General features: G+C 43.5%; 1 protein-coding gene across 1 annotated transcript in view; it reads left to right on the top strand.

Moving 5' to 3' along the window:
* Positions 1-20,831, top strand: part of WDFY3 (WD repeat and FYVE domain containing 3) — a 5,086,165-nt gene that overhangs the window by 3,902,985 nt on the left and 1,162,349 nt on the right. Inside the window, exon 37 of the mRNA XM_044059488.1 lies at positions 1,499-1,728. Coding sequence (XP_043915423.1) covers positions 1,499-1,728 — 230 coding nt within the window. The remainder of the gene's footprint in view (positions 1-1,498; positions 1,729-20,831) is intronic.

The following is a 20,831-nucleotide window of genomic DNA, read 5'->3' as shown; positions in this document are numbered from 1 at the left end:
TTCGAGCCAGTGGTGTGCCTTTGTGTTCATGCCTCCATTATTCTTCATTTTGTACCACAGAGGCACTTTATCCTGAAGTTTTTTACTGTGAGACACCTCTGAGTACACTTGATCTTTTTTTTCTCTGAATTACTGGAAACTATCTCCTGTACCAAAGCTAAACTTTTACTGCTTTTTGATGAACAGCTGCAGGATTCTCCCAGCCAGAGTTTTTTTCTCCACCTTTTCTGTTTGATTCACTTTCAAGTTCTCTAACTCTCTTCTTTGCTAGTATCCAAGCAGTGTAATTATTAGACTGTACTCAGACTTAAGTGTCAGTGCCCTTTTTTCTCAGTTTTGGTTTACACACTGGAAGAGCTAAAATCAAGCCTTTTCTTAGTGTGCAGCCATCTTGAAAGTCAATTGCTTTGTCTAGAATTCTTGAGCAAAGATATTGAAAATGATATAAGGTAAAGTGACGAACTTACACAATCAACAACTTTAGCACAGATTGCTGTATGTTGTGATGTTTCATATGTTTTTTTGCTGGGTGAACTTTGAGGTTTATCTGATGGTGGAACATGTAGTGGGCCTCATCCCACTAGCAGTAAGTAAATGTACATCTATATCTATATCTATAAACATATGTATTACACACACATTTCTTTATGTATGATTATACAATACTCCATTGAAGTGCGCAAGCATCAAAACACAGTTTATTTGTTTTTGCACTTCGAAAATAAACTTATGCAACAAAAAAAAAAAGAAAGAAAAAAAAATTGACTGTCCACAAAAGGAAAGCAATTAGGCCCCTTTTCTGATCGCTTAACCATAGCAGTAACTTCAGACCAAGTCTGTCTGAGTAATGGTACTGTCAGACACAGTTTTTTTCATAAATTATTGTATAGGGTTAGGGGTAGCATGCATGAGTAAAGTGGACAAGGGGGGGCTTCACACTGTCTAACAAATTGCTGTTCACTGTACTCACTCATGCACACCAAAATGTTCACGCACATACACCACAAAATATATCTGCTTACCTTTCCCTTAGTCAGTGGCCCATACACATTTCCACCCTAGTTTCACGTATAAACTCAGCTATGGGAATTTCCTGCTTTCGAAGAATACTGCACTTGACATTGAGAGCATTTATCCTTTTTCCTCATCTGAGCACACTGTTGAAAAAATTATTTGGCATGCTGACAGGTATTCATGCTTACACGTGTGTGTGTGCATGTGTATATTTTTGTTTTTATTTTCACACACACACACACGCACATACATATATATATATATATGTATGTATATATATATAGATATATATATATATTTTTTTTTTTATACTTGTGTTGACAAACTGTCATATAACGTAAGTAGGTAGTCATGTCTTCTTGGGAATGCAGCAGTTAATGAACTGTTTGTTTAAATTGATGATTTCAAATGTGTATATTTTGTGTTGTGGAATGCACTGGTTTAGGCTGTATTTATAATATTCTTTTGCTTTTTCTCCATTTAGTCAAAAAGAAGATCTCAGGGATTATCACTTGATTCCATTTACCACTGCCTTAATAGAACCATTCTCTATCAGTTCTCAAGAGCACACAAAACTGTACCCCAGCAGGTGGCTCTTCTGGATTCTTTGAGAGTGTTGACTGTCAACAGAAATCTGATCCTTGGACCTGGTAATCATGACCCAGAATTCATCAGCTGCCTCGTTCACTGCCTGATAAGCCTTCATATAGGGAGGTAAGTGTCTGTCCTGGAATTCATATGATTTATAAATATCTAGTCTTAAACCCTGCCAAGATATATGTCTGCAATGTGTTTGTCTTCAAGTCTGAAGTGTGCAAGTCATAGCCAGCTGAAGCTGCTTATAGAATTGTATTTGCTCACATTGCTCTTTATGTGCATCTGAGAGCCAAGATCACACTGGACTAATTGTAGTCAAAGTAAGCATTTGTGTCCAAGTTAGTGTAATGCTAGAAATTCCAATACCTGTTTTGTATAGTATTGTGGAGTAACCAGTATTTGACTGCTTTTAGACTCCAAGTTGATAGAGGACACTGAATGTGTGAAAAATAAATTTTGGGATTGCCCACCTATCTATGTAACTTCCAGTACATTTTTATGCCATTTTACATTTGTTATAAACTTGTGTCCTCATATAGTATTTAAATATCAATAAGTGACTGGTACTACAATATGCTGTTATATGCATTGATGAGCTGGTTAAAGCCTATACATTTGTTTGCTCATTTCCAGGTAAGTGGACTGGATAAAAGGACCCAAAAAATAATTAAATGCAGAAATAACTTTTAATTATGATATGCAATACAAGCAGTAGATTTGTACATTAAATTACAGAAACAAGTATAGATCCATAAAAACATGAGAAAATGTTATTAAAAGTATATGAATAACATCTGACGTGTCTGTAAGATGTAAGCAGTACTTTCAGATAGGAGAAAGTTGGAGTAAACGTACGGATTCCTAAGTAAATCCATAGATGTGTAGTCATAGGTAAGTACTAGGCCATCTGTCCGAGGACATCTGTAAGCCTAGCCAGAATTTGTTGGCTTTTGCCGTCCCCCTTAGATTAGTTCCCTGTGCCTCTGTCCAGCAGAGCCATTAGTTCCCTGTGCCTCTGTCCAGCAGAGCCACTGCAGTGATTCCCGGGGTAAATTTTCTGTTCCCCATCCACTCATCAGGGTTTCTCTTGAAGAGTGTTAGTGAGGGGCTCTGCCTAATGTAGATTAGAATCCTGTTCCAAAGCATGGGGAGACACTGGGACAGGAATCTATCCCTCCAGCACGTCCTATTTATTGTTGTGGTGAGGTTTAGATCCCTAGAGTGTGTGGCTCTTGGGGATTTTTTTTTTTTTTTTTAGGTGGAGCATGTCCATCAATTCTGGGATGGATATGGCCTTGTATGTCAGGCAGAGATCACCTCTGAGTAAGCGGTATGCAACCGAGTACAGCTGGAGTTTCTTCATTTGGGCTACATAGGGCATATGTTTGAGGCCAGTAATCCTCTTTGTGAGGTACTTCTATGGTCTTTCCAACTGTTGCAGGTGTCTTGTAAGGTACATCCCAAATGGGGCGTTGTACTCTATGATGGGTCTGATGAGTAGAGGGGCATAATAACCTCTTTTGTTCTAGATGCGAACCCTTTTGTGATTAGGTGGGCCACATAGAAGGATTTTCTAACCACCTTGGCAATATGATTATCAAAGGAGACATTACTATCTACTTTGGTCCCCAGATCCCTTATTACATTTTCTGTATTTAGGGGACTACCCACGTATGTGGTAGTTCGCGGGTACTTTGTTTTTTCCAAAGGGGATGACTGTGCACTTTTTGGCATTTAGCTTGAGACCATGATTTTGACACCAGGTATTCATCTCAGTGAGACCCTTCTGGAGGATGTCTTTATCAGCTGGAGAGTCAATTATGGCCCCCAGTTTGCAGTCGTCTGCGAACTTGGTCAGCCATAGTCCTTCTGTGCTTGCCTGTACCTCTGAGAAGTATATACCGAAAAGGAGGGGTCACAGGACTGAGCCCTGGGGGACGCCACTTGTAACTGGTTTAGAGTCGGACCTAGAGCCTGCAACTCTCACCGTGTGGGTTCTATCTGAGCCAATTGGCAACCCATCTCATGATGTAGGGGTTTATGTTCAGGCAGGTGAGCTTGTCTATAATACCAGAGTAGGGAATGGTGTTGAAAGCCTTTGCGAGGTCTAGGTAGGCTGTATGGACCTCCTTTCCCACGTCTAAAGCCTGTTAACTGTCCTAAGGAAGCATTCTTGTTTATCGGTAAGTACACTTGCTTACAGACCTGTTTAGTTATGGGAAGAAGTTGTTTATAAAAGAAGGGATTGCAGTGGAAGTATGAAGAAATTAAAAGAATCCGTCACCAGTAAAGTCCAGGTACAAAGGGTACTTGAGAAATTTGTCTAAGACTGAAGATTGTAGCCACTCATAAAAATTAAAATGTCCAACTCAACTGAGGGCAGCAGTCATTTCTTACATAATTCAAAATTCTGAGTCAAGCTGCCCCTTAATATGGCTTGACAGATCATGGGATCTTACCTCCAAGGAAGTGTTTAATTGATGCTTCCAAAACCAAAAGTAGGCATGAGTGTTAGGTTTGGATGTTTTTTTGCATGTATAATGGAGTCCCCTCTCAGAAAGATTAAGGAAATGAAAGGAAGAGAATAAACCATTATTCTGGCCAGTAGTGATGGACTTCCAAAAGGGGTACAAATATAAGCATCCAAGATAATTTTTGTAACACAGGACTGCACTTTGCACTGCCAGCACCTTACACTTCACCTTTCTTATTCTCTGCTTGCTTTGGAAAAATGCCCTTTACTGCTTCAGTCATGTTATATTAAAATATCATCCAAGACCATTTTCCTGCTAGAATAGAGAAGATTTGTAGCTACAATAGGTGTCATCGTATATATCCTGTACCATTTGCATTGCTCACACAATAGTTTTATGTGAACATTAGTTGGTGGTTATCTTGCCATCATTAGTTGACTATAAGTGAGTATCTTTTAGGTTCATAGGTTCATACTAGGCTATCTGCCCTAGGGCATTTATAAGCCTAGCCAGAGTGTGTATGGCTTTCGCCACCCATTTTAAATTAATTTTGCTATGCCCTTTTTCAAGGTTAGTATACTGTGCCTCTGCCTAACAGTGACACAGAAGTGATACCCGGGGTAAACCTACGATCTCCCATCCACTCATCAAGATTCCTCTTGAAGAGAGTCAATGAGGGACTCTGCCTAACCTGGACTGGGATTTTATTCCAGAGTGAAGGGAGTCTCTGGGTTATGAATCTGTCCCTCCAGCATGTCCTATTTATTTCAGTGCTGAGGTTCAAGTCCCTCGAGAGCATAGCTCGATGGGATTTGGATTTTCTGAGGTGCAGCATGTCCATTAATTCCGGGTTGGACATGGCTTTATACGTCAGGCACAGATCGCCTCTGAGCAGGCGGTATGCCACTGAGTAGAGCTGGAGTTTCTTTAACCGGGCAGCATACGGCATCTGTTTGAGCCCCTTGATCCTCTTGGTGAGGTACATTTGGGGTCTTTCCAGTTGCTGCAGGTGTCTGGTAAAGTACATCCCAAAAGGGGCATTGTACTCAATTATGGGCCTGATGAGGGATGAGTAAAGAGGCACGATGACCTCCCCTGATCTAGATTTAAATCCCTTCATGATTAGGTGGGCTATATAAAATGTTTTTCTAACCACTTTGGCCACGTGGTTGTCAAATGAGAGATTGCTATCAACTTGGGTCCCCAGGTCCCTTATTACTTCTTCTGTACTTAATGGATTACCACCTATGTGGTAATTTGTGGGCACTTTGTTTTTGCCAAAGGGGATGACTATACACTTTTTGGCGTTTAGCTTGAGGCCATGGCTCTGGCACCAGTTGTCCGTTTCTATGAGGCCCTTTTGGAGGATGCTTGTGTCGGCTGGAGAGTCTATTATGGTGCCCAGTTTGCAGTCATCTGCAAACTTGGTCAGCCACAATCCTTCCATGTTGGCCTGTACCTCCGAGAAATATATACCGAACAAGAGAGGTCCCAGGACTGAGCCTTGTGGGACACCACTTGTAACTGGTTTGGAGTCTGACATGGCTCCAGCTATTCTAACCATGTGGGTTCTGTCCTTGAGCCAGTTTGCAACCCATCTAGTGACATAGGGGTTTATATTTAAGCTGGTGAGCTTATCTATAATGCCCGAGTGGGGTATTGTATCGAAGGCTTTTGCGAGGTCCAGGTAGGCTGTGTGGACCACCTTCCCCTTGTCAATGGCCTTGGTGACTGTTTCAAAGAAATCAACCAGGTTTAAGAGGCAGGATCTGCCCTTAACAAAGCCGAACTGGGTAGGATCCAGTGTCTGTAGGTCTCCAATATCTTTATTTATAAGGTCCATGATGATCCTTTCCATAGCTTTGCAGACCAAGCTAGTGAGACTTATGGGGTGATAGTTTCCAGGATCCGTTGAGGCACCACCTTTGTGGAGAGGGACCACTGTTGCTGTACGCCACTCTTTAGGTACATATCCTGTAGTAAGGCTAAGATTGAACAGTAGTTTTAGGTTTGGGTTTAGCTCTTCTTGGAGTTCATGTAGGACGCAGCCTGGGACACCGTCTGGTCCCATTGATGCTGTGTTTCTTGCTTTGGAGAGGGCAACTCTTACCTGAGCATCTGAGATGTCAGGGGGGAAGCACTCTGCTGGGATAGATATTAGCCCTTTTGGTGGGGAGGGGGGGGCAGTTTGCGCTGAACCTGTCAGCTAGGATGTTGGCAATGTCTGTGGGTTCGGTGTTTTTTTGTCATTTTGGACTAATTCTGAGCATATCTGGGAATTCCCACCCAGGTTCCTAACATAACTAAAGAAAGCCTTGTGATTATCCTTAGTGTCCTGTGCAATTTTTCTCTCGAAGCTGGCCTTAGACGATTTTATGAGTACCGTAGTTTTTGCTAATACTGATCAGAGATGCCTTCCCTTTTTGGGATTTTGCTCTATCATGTAGTAGCTTCCTCCTTCTATTGTATAGTTTGTTTATGGCTGGGGTCCACCAGACAGGACGTCTGCCTTTGGAGGATTGGGTCTTGGTTTTATTTGGGATTGCATGATCCATGCATTCCTGAAGGTGTTCATAGAATACGTTTATAAAGGATTTTGCGGTCTGGGCCGTATTATCCACAGGCCCGGGGGCTTTGAAGGATTCCACCTCGGTTTTGAAGAGTGTGAAATTTGCTTTAGAGAAGTTTTTCACTGTGGTTTTCTGGGCATGGGGTGGGGTCGGGATGTGAATATCCAGTGAGATTAGTTTATGGTCTGATCTTACCAGTGAGGGATACACTTCTGGTCTGGAGCATAGAGTCCCCATGTTGGTGATGATCAGGTTCAGTATGTTTTCCCCTCTTGTGGAAGTGGTAACAAGTTGTTCCATAGCATTTGAGTTTATAAATTCTAGGAACCTTTGGGCTAGGGTGTTGGAGCTGGAGTAATGCTCCCAGTCTATGGTTTGGTAGTTGAAGTCACCCAATATAATGGTGTTTGGAGAGACCTTCATATTTTCCAGTGTTCTCAGGAAGGCCGAGTGGGGTTCCTGGGTTTGGGAGGGTGGTCTGTAGCAGGCTATAAACTGGAAGGCAGTTTTACCCACTGTTAGTTGCACATGGATAGTCTCTGATACTTCATGCTGTGCCACCAACCTGGAGGTGTGGGTATCTTTGACGAATATTGATACTCCCCCTCCTTTTGTGGTTCGGTCCAAGTTTTGGGGCTGAAAAGCATGGTATGAGGTATAACCTGGTAGTGCTGGGGTGCTCTCGAGAGCCTTGAACCAGGTTTCTGTTACTGCACAGATATCGATGTTCTCCATGCTAAGGAGAGTTTCGAGTGCATGCATCTTGAGGTTTAGACTTCTGGCGTTGAGTAGCATTACTCTTAGTTTCTTATCCCTTGTGATACCTATGGAGGTGGGTTTGTCTTTTGAGCCTTGCCTAAAAAGGCACTATGGGGGTAGCAAGAGCCTTTGCCAATATCCAAAGCCCAGGGTGACAGGTGCAAGCTGTCCCTAGCGAAGCATCATGGCTTGTCGAGCATGTCATCCCAGGCTGACAGGCATTGGATCCCCTTTGAATGACACCAATACTTAAGCCAATTGTTGAAATTGATAATCTTGTCTTCATACTGTGGCATCATTCTTGGTGAGGGTAAGATGCTACTCAAGGTCAGGGTCATACCGGCCTGGGCTACATGCTCAGAGAGCTCCTCTATGTCTCTTTTCATGTAGTCCAGGGAGGTGCGTCTCAGGTCATTCACACCAGCATGGACAATGACTGAGTCATGTTTGTACTTGCCTTGGAGTGACCTGAGTGCTTGTGTTATGTGGCGGATCCTAGCGCCCGACAGGCAGCTCACCGTGACCTTCTCCTTGTTCAGCCTGGTGAGTGGGACGTCAGTGTGCCTGATGATAGAGTCACCTATTACAAGTGTATCAGGTGTGTTGTTTAGCCTTAAGGGCTGTGACTGTTCGGCACACTGGCTTTGTGAGCTATGTGTTGCACGTGTTTTGTTTTGGGGTAGCGGTTGCTTGGGTGTCTGCTTTGGAGGTCTCTGCTGCTTAGGCAGATTTTTATTTAGAGCCTCCAAGTATGTTTTTGTGTGTTTATGTGTTTGGTTTGCTGTCGTGGTAGGTCTATGTGAGACTGGAATTTTAGTGAGTGTGGTTTCCTTCTCCTCCTGACTGGTTACACCAGTACTGAGTTGAGAGAGCTTAGCCTCCAGTTTGGCTATATGGTTGCATCTCTCACATGTGTTGGAATTTGTTGGGAGGAGGAGAGGGTTGTCTGTGTACATGAGGCAGTTGTAACATTGCCTCAAGATTCCCAGATTCACCAGCTGGACTGGAGAGGAGATTGACAACTGACCTTTGGACATGCTAGAATAGTATTGGGAATTTCTTTATAATTGAAAAAAATGGCCAATGGGGAGCAAGGTACTCAAGGGGAGTTTGTGAGGGTGTAGTGCTTTTAATTTTTTAGTGCTGACGTATATAATTGCTTTAGTGAGCAAGTGCCAAAAATGACAAACAATAACTTTCTTTCAAGTGAAACAAGGAAATAAGTACAGTAAGCAATGCAGATATCACCAGGGATCCACAGAAGCGCTGAAAAGCCGCGTTTTAGGTGGAATTCGCTTTTCAGGGAAATAACAAGCATATAAACAAAACTAGATTCAGCAGGCCTGGATCTAGTCTATGCTACAGCAAACAAGGTGTACCAATTACAGTAAGAAATAGTTCAAATATGCAGGCACTATAAGCCTTTAACCAGAAATTCCCAGCTCAGAAGGGCAGAGTCCAGCCTCTTCTCCCACAAGAGTGCAGACCATGAACCTTCTTAATGTAAAATAACTGGTCTGAAGCCCAGGTGCTTAAACCAGAACTAATACACTTTTAAAATAACAGACACTGAGCCCTCAATCAGCAGTTCCCAACTTAGAAGAATGTAAGCTACCTGTCCTGCCACCACAGTGCAGCCCACAGACCTTCCTAATGTAAAACAACTGGTCTAAAGCCCAAGTGCTTAAACTAAAAGGCTTAGAATAAGTTACATCAAGCAGTAATAAATACAATTGAGTACTTTTAAGATGACGCAAAAGCAAAATAAAGTAGGAAAAAACACAAATACAGTAAAAGCAGATAATTTTTTTTTTTTTTTAGTGGAAAGAGAGAAAGGAGTAGCCGAAACTAAGCTGATTGGCCTTCTCAAATGTTCTCCCTGTACTGGGTAGAATGAGGTAATGACACTAGACTGGGAGGAGGGTCCCAGATCAAATTTACACTAGGGGCGGGCAACTGCAAAGCCACCAACTATAAAAACACTATACCAGCAGGGAATGAGGGTGGGAAACAAACTGCAGAAATGTTTCACAGCTGAAAAGCAGCAGTGAGCCTTTAAATGAAAGTTTTAAACAGCTAAAGGAGCCTCTAGAAAAAAAGAGTTTACTGTAACCAGTTATCAGAAACAAACAACCCAACAGATGCTTAATAAATGTGGACAATTTCCAGTTAATACCTCACACACAGTGAAACTAGCTAGAAAAATACACAGTACACAAAGTGCTATAAATAACAAAGAAATAAAGAACAAAATAAACAAAAAACAGGATACTTAATGTTATATATTATAGCTCCGAGTTTCCTCAGTGTCCTTCCTTCGATCAGTTCACCCAGTACAGTATAATTTGTGTGTTGATATGTTACAGTGATAGAATGTTGCATATTTAACAGTTTTTATTTGTGTTATATATCAATATCTATCTATCCATATATATATGTGTGTGTGTGTGTACACACACACACACACACACACACACACACACACACACACAGTACATATAAAAAGTTGACGCACCCCTGTTAAAATGCCAGGTTTTGGTGATATAAAAAAATGATACCACAATAAATCATTTCAAAACTTTTCCCACATTTAATGTGACATATACAATTCAATTGAAAAACAAGCAAATCTGCTATGGGAAAAAAATATAAAAAATAAAAAACGTACGATACGCTGGTTGCACAAATGTGCACACCCTTAAACTAATACTTAGTTGTGTGTGCACACCCTTAAACTAATACTTTGTTGAAGCACATTTTGATATAATTACAGCATTTAATCTTCTTCGGTACACACCTGCGATCAATTAAAGAGACTCTGATTAACCCCAGATAAAGTTCAGCTGTCCTAGTAGGATTTTCCTGACATTTATTCAGTTATCTGCTACAGCAAAAGCCATGGTTCGCAGGGAGCTTACAAAGCATCAAAGGGATCTCATTGTTGAAAGGTATCAGTCAGGAAAAGGGTACAAAAAATTTCCACAGCATTGGATATACTTTGGAACACAGTGAAGACAGTCATTAAAAAGTGGAGAAAATATGGGACAACAGTGATGTTGCAAAGAACTGAACATCCCTCCAAAATTGATGAAATCCCAAGATTATAACTGGTCAGGGAGGCTGCCAAGAGACCTATAGCAACACTGAAGGAGCTGCAGGAATTTCTGGCAAGTACAGGTTGTGTACTACATCTGACAACAATCTCCCGTATTCTCCATATGTCTGGGCTATAGGGTATGGTTGCAAGACAAAAGCCTTTTCTTATACAGAAAAACATCCAGGTCCAGCTAAAATTTGCAAAACAATATATCAAGTCTCCCAAAAGCATGTGGGAAAATGTGTTATGGTCTTATGAGACCAAGGTTGAACTTTTTTGGCCACAAATCCAAAAGGTATGTTTGGCGCAAAAACAACACTTTGCATGACCAAAAGAACACCATCCCCACTGGGAAGCATGGCGGTGGCAGTATCATGCACTGGAGTTGCTTTTCTTTAGCTGGAACTGGGGCTTTAGTCAAGGTGGAAGGAATTATGAACAGTTTCAAATACAAGTCACTTTTGGCCCAAAACCTTCAGGCGTCTGCTAGAAAGCTAAAGATGAAGATGAATTTCACCTTTCAACACGACAATGACCCCAAGCATACATCCATATCAACAAAAGAATGGCTTCACCAGAAGAAAATTAAGTTTTGGAATGGCCCAATCAGAGATTGATTTTCTTTCACTGATGAAGGCATTTTCAGCCGAAACCGGTTTGAAACAATAAAGCTATGTATTTCGACTAGCTTGTTGGTGTGTTTTGGTTCTGAGAGCTCCGGTTCACATTTATGCTGGCCAACAGTTGTTTTATTGGTATTTTCAGGCAGTGCAGATCCTACGTGCACAGCACAGTGTTTAGTTCCAGTCAGAGCCCAGACCTAAATCCAATAGAAAGTCTGTGGGTGATCTGAACAGGATTGTGCACAAGAGATGCCCTCGGAGTCTGACAGATTTGGTGCACCTTTGCAAGGAAGAGTGGGCAAATATTGCCAAGTCAAGATGTGCCATGCTGATTATCTCCTACCCAAGAAGACTGAATGCTGTAATTAAATCAAAAGGTGCTTCAACAAAGTATTAGTTTAAGGGTGTGCACACTTATGCAATGCAACCAGCGTATTGTGCGTTTTTTATTTTTTATATTTTTCCCCTAACAGATTTGTTTGTTTTTCATTTGAATTGTACAGTTTATAGGTCTCATTAAAGGCGGAAAAAGTTTTGAAATGATTTATTGTGGTCTAATTTTTTTTACATCATAAAAACTTGGCATTTTAACAGCGGTGTGTAAACCTTTTATATCCACTATATATACATAATTATATATATAAATATGTATCAAAATGTGTGTTGACCAACAACATCTACCACTGCCTTGTGGTGTTCACTATGTTACCTGCTTACTTTAATGCATAGGTTGTTTTATTTTGTTGAGATGCAATGCAAGTCCTTACTGGTTATCATTTATTTTATTCTTGTATTTCATTTTTGTCAAATTAACTAACTTAATTAAATTGCTCTTTGTAACAGTCTTTCATAAATGCCTTTATTCATGCACATTTTTTAATCTGTTTGTGATAATTGTTTCCTAGAGGCCACGACTAAAAATGGATTTTTACCTGCATTAGTGACACAGAGCGATAAAGCCATCACTACAGTTTAGTTGACTCAAGTTCAACTACTTGCTAGAATGCATGATGGTGATCATGATCAGAGGAAGGAGGGACAGTGGTTTCCACCCAGCTCATGCCACTGCACCAGTGACAGAGCTTCAACCGAAGAGCAGATAGATGCTCATTATAATTAGGGTAGTCAGTGTGGGGAAGACATGGGCATGGCCCCAAAAGCCAGGGATGATAGCCTTTGTCAGTGCATGTGGGGGGAGCATGCATTCATTGACAGAGGGACATAGGCAGTCTTTGCAGTAATGCAGGCATGCACATCACCACTAAAGGTGGGATAAGCCATAAGTAAAATACTGTTGTTTCTGGGCTGCTGGAGAGAGCACAAAGCACTCTCATTGCTGCATGTTTGACGCCCTCTACCTCTCGAACAATATAATGTCTGAACAGAGGCATGATAATAGGCAGAGGGGCAAAAGTAAAACAAAAATGGGCATTATCATGCTAAACATCCCTGTCAGAAATAATACGGACAAAAGAATTCAGTACTGTACAAGTAGTACTTTTATATTCTTATGCTCTACTGACTAGATGAATCCTATCTTTAAAAGATAATAACTTGTGTGACATAGAACAAGGGTGCCCATATTTTAATTTTGAAGAGATGAATGTACTGATTTTGTTTTGTGAATGTGAACTAGTCTTGTCTGCACTGAAAGCAGCATGAGGGAGACCATGCTCCAGGTCTGCCTGGGTTAAAACTTTTAACTAGTAGCCTGTTAAGATTCTGGCCTGAAAAAACATGAACACTTATATAGCACACTGCATATTTGATTTACTTACTGTATTGGTGACAGTTATCAAACCAAATCCCACTATATTTAACAGTAAGCCTTCTTAATTATGGCCAAAATAGAAGAATTGTTGGAACTGCAAGCCGCTAAAACCTAAGTAGATATATTTTCACTGATGTTGGTATTTTAACATTTATTTCTCAACATTGCCCCTTAATGTCAGGTTATAATGCGTGTAAGCTGTACAGCCGTAGTATATACCTGTGGAAGACTGATTATTTGATCTGATCAGCTTGAAATCCATTGATGAATCAGTCCTAGCGCAGATAAAGCCATCAGTGAATCTCCATAAACCTTGCTAGACTGGGTTTTATGAGACTGGACCTCTGAAATGTTATGTATGTAATCGATATCATCAGTAGATATCTGTTGCTGTAACATAAAGTTATACGGAATGTATCCTGCCAAGAATATTAGACATCTGTCCAGTATACTAAAGCATTTGGATACCTTCCTTGAGCTCAAGGACATGCTTGTATAAATTGGATGTTCAAGTGCCAAAACATAGAACTTTTTTGCCATTGAGTTATTTAAATTTCATGTCTCAGTAACGTCTTCAGTATTCAGGAGCAGCCTTAAGTCAACTGGTGCCCTAGGCAAAAGGTCTCCACGGTGCCCCCCACCACACCACCTGGTACCCCCATCCTGGTCTATCTACACTAAGTAAATATTGTAAAAACGCTCCTGCGAGAGCGGCACCCTAGGCGGCCGCCTAGTTGGCCTATGCCTAAGGCCGGCTATGAGTATTGCCAGTCAGCTGGTGACAAGGCTTTATGAGCAGGCATGTACCCCGTTGAGGATCTTCATTTCTTTTTCCAGTGAAAAGTATAGTTTAATTAAATCTGATGTCCATCAGAAAGGGGAAATGCCCTTGAGTGGTAGGCAGATATCTAAGAAGAACTCACACATTGCCTGCCTTTTCTGCCTTGTTGAAAGTCACTGCATATGGTCTTGTGACATTTGTTTTATCATTTACCCTGAAAACAATTTGTAGTGGGTTTAACAGCCTTAGACTGTTCCCCAAGAGCCAGTAACTAAATGTTTTGGCTTGAGCATCCATTCACTACTGTTTCTTCTTCTTTGATCATCCCTCTTTAACTGAAGAAGAAGATAAGGAAAGCCATTAAAGAGGGATCAGAAGGGACTGCTCCATCCACCTGTTTATCCTGTTTTGTGACTGATGTACCCACTGTGGTAGTCCCGGTGTCCTTGGACTGTCAATTCAATATTTCCATCCCCTCTGGTAATGCTTTGTTGGAAGCCGCTGAGGGTCACAAGTCCATCATGTCCTGTCAGCCCACACATCAGGTGTCAGCCGAGAAGAGAGAGCCTGCTTCATTGTGGTTAAAGGCGAGGACAAAACACTTAGGTTTTGGTAAGAAAAGAAGTAGCAAACTTGCTCATGGAGGTCTGGGTGTCCGTCTCCTACAAGACTTAGTTTGAGACACCCAAGAAAAAAAAAAATCACAAAAAAATTAATCACCCCATCCCCCTTCAACTCCAGACAGATTGAATAGCTCACAAGCAGACTAGCACAGTTTTGCCTAGGGTTATTTTAGGATTTTCCAGTCTCTCCAGTCTTCTATCCCATTACCTTCTTATTTCAAAAGGAAAAAAGTCTCCTTCATCCTCTGAAGAAGATGTGCCTTCTGATTCTGAGGAGGAAGGGTATAGATTATGCCTTACAACTCTCTTTTGCTGTTTCACAGTAGTCTGAGAAGAATATATCTTCTGATTCACCTGTTGAAGAGATATAATTTTCATATACTATTATAAAAATGAAATAATTCTTTAATTGGAAGGGGGGATTTCAGAGGCATAGAAAAGATACTATGATTTCTTGAATCTGGATTCCCCCACACCCTTCGTGATGCCTCTAGTGCTTGAGGCTTTGGAGAATGCATTTAATTCAACTCATGCTTTAACCTTAAGAAGCCTCATAGGCTGTACAATGTACTCAGTTCCCATAAATACCTCTTTAGGAGTCTTTCAGCTGGCCCTGCTCTAAATTGGCATGGATTGTAGCTGTAAGCCCATGATCCCTTCAAATCGTGTCCTCAGGGAGAAGAACAGCAGGGCTTTTGATAGATATGGCAACCAACCACCAGATCCATATATCCAAGTACTTACTCTCTGTTTTCTCAGTCATGCAACAAGTTATTTCAGACTTGTCATACTCGTACTCAGCATCTTCCCAGGCAATCCTGGTTTCTTCATAACAAGTCATAGAGCATTTAACCAAGTGCTGTTATGATGTGGTTTAGTGATTTCTCAGGACCATCTGCTTCAGGAATTGTAATGCAAAGGCATGACTGGGTTAGACTTCAGAGTTTCCCACAGAATGCTAAATTCCAAATCTTGAATGACTCATTAGAAATAGTTCCTCTTTAACATTCCCTCAGCAAAGGTCCTAGAAAGAGGTATGTTAATGCAGGGGGTGAAACAGGTTTTTTCTTTTGCCAGTCCCTAAATAGCTACAGGAACCATGTTTCAAGCCCTGGACCTTTTCTCAGGAAGCCATTTTAAGGCAAGTGAACAGATGTCCAGCACACAACAATATAATAAGACATGTTAAGGAGACTTAAAAAGAAAGGTAATGGCTGCCAGAAGTCTTCTCAACCCAAACAGAGTGCATGACCACTACTTCAACACTCCATTCTCTTCCTTCCCTCCCCACTCCAACTACCCCCACAAACTAGCAGGCTATCTTTCTCTTCCTTGCACATCTGAAAAAATAACAGAATCTTGGGTACTAGGAATAATTCAAAAGGGCTACAAATGGCATTTGGTATCCTTTCCTCTGAAAACAGGAATCCATTTTCCTTCAAAAAATCAAACTCATTTGTTTTCCATGGTCCTGTTAGACATGTTATAGTAAGATGTTATTAACTTGGTTCCTCCTTCCCAACAGATAAAACATGCTTTTACTCAAGGATTTTTATTTTTATTATTATTTTTTATTCGGGTATTTTTCTTGTACCTAAATAGTAAGATGGTTGGAGACCAAATATGAATTCCTTTCTCATTATTCCAAAGTTCAGAATGTTAACCCTGCAGTTCCCTTTTTCCCTTTCTTCCACCCATTTCTATTTTAGTAATTCTAAAATGCATACCACTATATTTCAGTTCATAAAATTTAAAGATGTTAAGATTTTTTTTGTATCTGAGATACATTTTCAATTTATGTCTGTGTCATTTGTACTGTCTGCAGCTCAGAGTGTTTTCACAAAATGTGTGGCTCAAGTTGATGCCTTCTACAGACTTCAGGAAATCTACATATACCCATAGATGAATCATCGCCTCATCTTAGCAGATTCTGCCCAGAACATTCAGGTATCTCTCCTTTTCTACATAAACTTTTTTTCAAAAGCTAGGTTTCAAATTAAACCTAGAGGAATCATCATAGTTCCATGTCACAGGTTAACCTTCTTGGGGTGTCTTCTGGACAACCTTTCCCCAGAAAAAGTTTCTTTCTGCCATCTACAGGTCCTAGATCTGGCTTACTAGTACATTTTTCTAGCAAGAGAGTTCCAACAAATTCTGTGCTACTTTTAGCCAAATGTTACATGAGGAAGATTCAGTAGTTCCCTCAAATCTCTATGGACCCAGCACCATCCTCCTCCTCCTGTGGTGAGTAAATCAGGTTCAGTTAAATTCCTGTGTCCCTCTTTTTCCTCCCATTCCAAGTCCAATTGCAACAGACACCTCAGACTTTGCCTGTGGAGGAACTTTCAAAGGAATCAAAGTTCTGGGGATTTTGCGATCACCATTTCAGGAAAACACATAAACCTCAAATAAATGATAGCCTTGATAAAGCCATGGAAAGCCTTGTATCAGCTGTGGACTCCAGGACCACTGATCATATTTACAGACACCACCACTGTTGATGCAGTACATAAACAAGTGGTGGAACTAGAACTTACCCCATGCAGGCTAGCCATGATTGCCTGGGAGTTAATTTAGCACAGTCTCTCCCTTTAGCAGCCTACATCCTATCCTGTCAGAGCAGAACACTGTTGCAGATTCCCTGAGCAGAATCAGGTTAGACCCTCACAAATGGATGTTACACCCAGATGTCTTCCAGGAGATTATCCACACCTGTAAGGAATTCCTCGTGTAGCTCTCTCTGCCTCCATTCACAACATACAGTTATAAGAATTCTTCTTCATGATTCCTTGCAGTAAGGCCTGAAAAATGGATGCTTTTTTCCCTATGGAAGGGATTGTTACTGTATACTTCCCCCCTCCTTTCCCCTGAGCACCAGAGTTTTACTAAAGATCAAGAAGTACTCTCCAGAGGTAGTGCTATTAGCTCTCTTTTGGACCAGACAACATTAGTTCTTCCTTCTCATGCACCTGGCCATGGGCAATTACCAGAAGTCTTTCTCACAGAGAAGACAAGTCACTCCGGACAATAGATCCAGTATTTTCTGATCTGAAGTAGGATATTCATTTGTCTGCAACCTGTGGGTTATGGATCCGATATCGGATCCGAACCGGCATGGTTTTCCAGCTATGGATCCAAGCTCTCAGCTCCTCCCCTCACCCATAATGCCCTGCTCTACCCTCATGACCTCAGATCTTGTTTGCCGCGCTGGTAACTGGATGTGGGTACATAGCTCTCAGCTAAGTGAACTTTTTCTTGTTTAAAAATAGAAAATTTTTTGATTCTTTGACTAATTTTGTGTGAAAGTAGTAGGTTTCCCTTTATTATAGACTGTTTTGAGTTTCTTAAGTTAAAATAATAATTTTTATTCCCTCCTCGGTGTGTGTGTAGGCCTGTGTGTTTTCTTGTTGTTTAAGTTACTTCTGTAACTTTAGGTTTTTCTTTTTTATAGATTATGGCTGAACAGCCAAAATCTATCTTCTCTAAATGCACCGAGTGTGGCAACAAGCTGTCACCGGCTGATGGCCACACTCGGTGTGTTAAATTGGGGGTTGAACACCTCACATCTGGATGCTCCATTTGTGCAGGGTTCAACCCCAGGGCACTTAAGGAGCGGAGGTCCAAGCTTGTCTTGGCGGGCCTTTTGCCGCCTGACTCGGCTCCGGCCTCCGCTCCTTCGGGGACTGCTGTGGCTACAGTTGTTCCCCTGTGGCACCCTCCTGCTCCTGGGACTCAAACTCCCGCTTCTGGAGGAGAGGGTTGCAGGGAGAAGCACCAGCGGGCCGAGACCTCTGTTTCGGCCCCGCCAGCCAAGCTTCTCCCGGCTCCGTTCAGTCGGTCTCCTCCTTCTCGGCTCCGGTCCCTGAGTGCTTTTCACCGGGTCCTGAGGAGGAGGACCGATCTCGTCGAGGCTATCGAGGAGGCATTCCAGGCCTACCTCGGTAGCCTCATCTACCCATAGCCTTTCTGATGCTGATCTGGACCGGATGATGAGAAGGTTCATCCAGGCCCAGATGCAGATGGGAGTGCTCTTGCCTCCCCTCGGGGAGCTCAACACCCTTTTAGGCCTATTGCTCCTTCTCCGACCCGCTATCCGGGTTCGAGCAACTGGAGCCGAGCAGCCGGGCGGGGAAGGTCGGGCCGATAGTACTTGGTACCGGACCCGACCCTGCCCTCGAGTGCGTCGGACCCGATCTCGGAGCCTGGATCCGAGCCGGATCCGAGGATCAGTGCTCCGGCGCCGTCTGTGTCGGAGCGCACTGTCCCGGATCCGGTGCCCGGCGCCGGCTCGATCCACTCTTCGGATCCGAGGGGAGCCGATTGTCGGATCCTTTGGTCGGTCGGCTCCCCTTGCTTTTGATGTAGTGGAGAGGGCTCTGTTGAGGGTCTCCGGACCCCGGCACTTGCCGGTTCCGTCCGCTCCCTCTGCACTGGGCCAGGCTTCGACCATCGGGCGCCTGGGACAGCCCGTTACTGGGCCTCAAGTGGCTCCCATGGAGCAAATTGCTGCTGCGAGGACTCCTCTGACAGCCCCCAGAGGAGGCCCCTAGGAGGCACATTGACTCCCGAGTCTCTCACTGAAGACACGGACTTGGAGGAAGGGAAGGCTCCCCACGGTCACCCCGAGGATGTCTCCTTGGAGACATCATGGAAATGCTCCGGGGTGGTCTGCCCCAAGTCTTCCTTGGGCGAGTCCGTGTTCTTGGAGGCATTCGTCTACCTCTTGGGTGTCCCCTGCCGACCCCCTGGTGGACCTTATTACCACCAGGGCGTGGAAGGATCCGGACACCGTGGAGCCAATTCCCAAAAGACCGGATAGGATCCTTAGCCCGCCCTCCGACAGGACCCATTGGAGTAAGGGGCCTCCCGTAGATGCCATGTTGATGGCGGCCACAAGAGGGAACTGGCTCAGGAGAGTCCCTCAGTCCACCCACCGAGCAAGGAGTCTCGGATGATGGACCGCTTGGGGAAGCGGATGTTCAGTTCAGCGACCTTCGCGCTGAACTATTTCATGTTATTCGGATGCAGCGAGATCTTATTAAGAATACGCTGCATCCCCTGAGTCCATTTCGGAGGAGGACAGAGTTCTGCACTCCACCAAAATGGCCACTCTTAGGTCAGTCACAAATACTTCTATGCGGCTACTCTCCCATGCAGCGGAGGCGCTAGAGCGGACAGGACTGGTCACTGGACGTCAGGCCTGGCTCCGTCTTTCTGAGCCCTTCAAGGCGTCTTTATAACGCCTTTGATGGTTCTGCTCTGTTTGGCAAGACCGTTCGCGAGGCGTTGACCCAGAGCGAGAAGGACGGAAGACGCTGTCTGCCGTCGGAATCCGCTTCTCTGCACCCCAGAGGCCCTATTCTAGGATCCAAAAGGGTCAGAAGAAGATGTGGTTCGAAGTCGCAGCAGTCCCAGCCTGCTCCGGACAACCAGTCCTTCCGTGGCAGAGGAGGACAGGGAGGCGCCGCCCTAGAGGCAGAGGGCTCCCAGAAACTTCGGGTCCAGGGAACCTTTCTCTGAGCGGCCCGCGCAGCAACCCTGAGGGTTGCCCGACTGCTCTACTCTGGAGGCAGTCGGGGCGTTGGGCACCTAGCGGCATGGGAGTCCATAACATCGGACCGCTGGGTTCTCCAAATCATATCCAGGGATATCGCATTCCTTTCCTTCACCTTCCAAAGTTGAAGTCCCTCCCAGGCGTTCCACCCGGTCATCGGGAGGCGCTTTGGCAGAAATTGGCCATCTGCTAAAGAAAAGAGCCATCCAGCCCGTTCCCCAGACCAGATCGGATCAGGGTTCTACTCCAGATTCTTTTTAGTGCCAAAAGACGGGGAACTAAGACCAATCCTAGACCTCTCTCTCTTGAATCTGGCAGTCCCCAAAGAAAAATTCGAATGGTCACTCTACAATCTATTCTCCCCTTCTGGGAGAAAATCACTGGATGTGCTCGATAGATCTCAAGGGCGTACTACCACATCCTGATGGACAGGCGCTCAGGAGGTTTCTCCGCTTCCGGCTGGGAGCCAGTCACTACCAGTTCGGGTCCTTCCCTTTGGTCTCACCACAGCCCCAGGGTGTTTACCAAAGTACTAGCAGTGGTAGCGGCCCACCTGAGGCTTCAGGGGTGCAGGTCTTTCCCTACCTGGACGACTGGCTCCTTACCAACAAGGCATCTACTTCTCTTGGCGAGACTCCTTTCTCCATCTTGCTCCATTTCTGGGCATCACAATAAATACAAAAAGTCCAACCTGGCCCACACAGCTCTTAGATTTCATAGGGGCCAGACTAGACACAAGGAGTTCTGAGCCTTCCTCACTGCGGACAGGGTTCTAAATCTGCAGCTCCAGGTGCGGGCCATTCTCCATTCAAGTTCTGTTCCAGCGGAGTTGGTCCTGAGGGCTCTAGGGTCCATGGCTTCGGCTATAGCACTTCTTCCTCTGGCCAGGCTCAATATGCATTCTACAGTGGGCGCTCTTAGTACAGTGGTCATACCTTGCTCTCCCCATCCCTCATCCCATAGCGCTC

The sequence above is a fragment of the Protopterus annectens genome, chromosome 17.part0 (assembly GCF_019279795.1).
Source record: "Protopterus annectens isolate FY-2018-M chromosome 17.part0, PAN1.0, whole genome shotgun sequence".
Classification (NCBI taxonomy): domain Eukaryota; kingdom Metazoa; phylum Chordata; order Ceratodontiformes; family Protopteridae; genus Protopterus; species Protopterus annectens.
The sequence above is the reverse complement of the archived record's forward strand: the minus strand, read 5'-3'. Positions and strand labels throughout refer to the sequence as shown.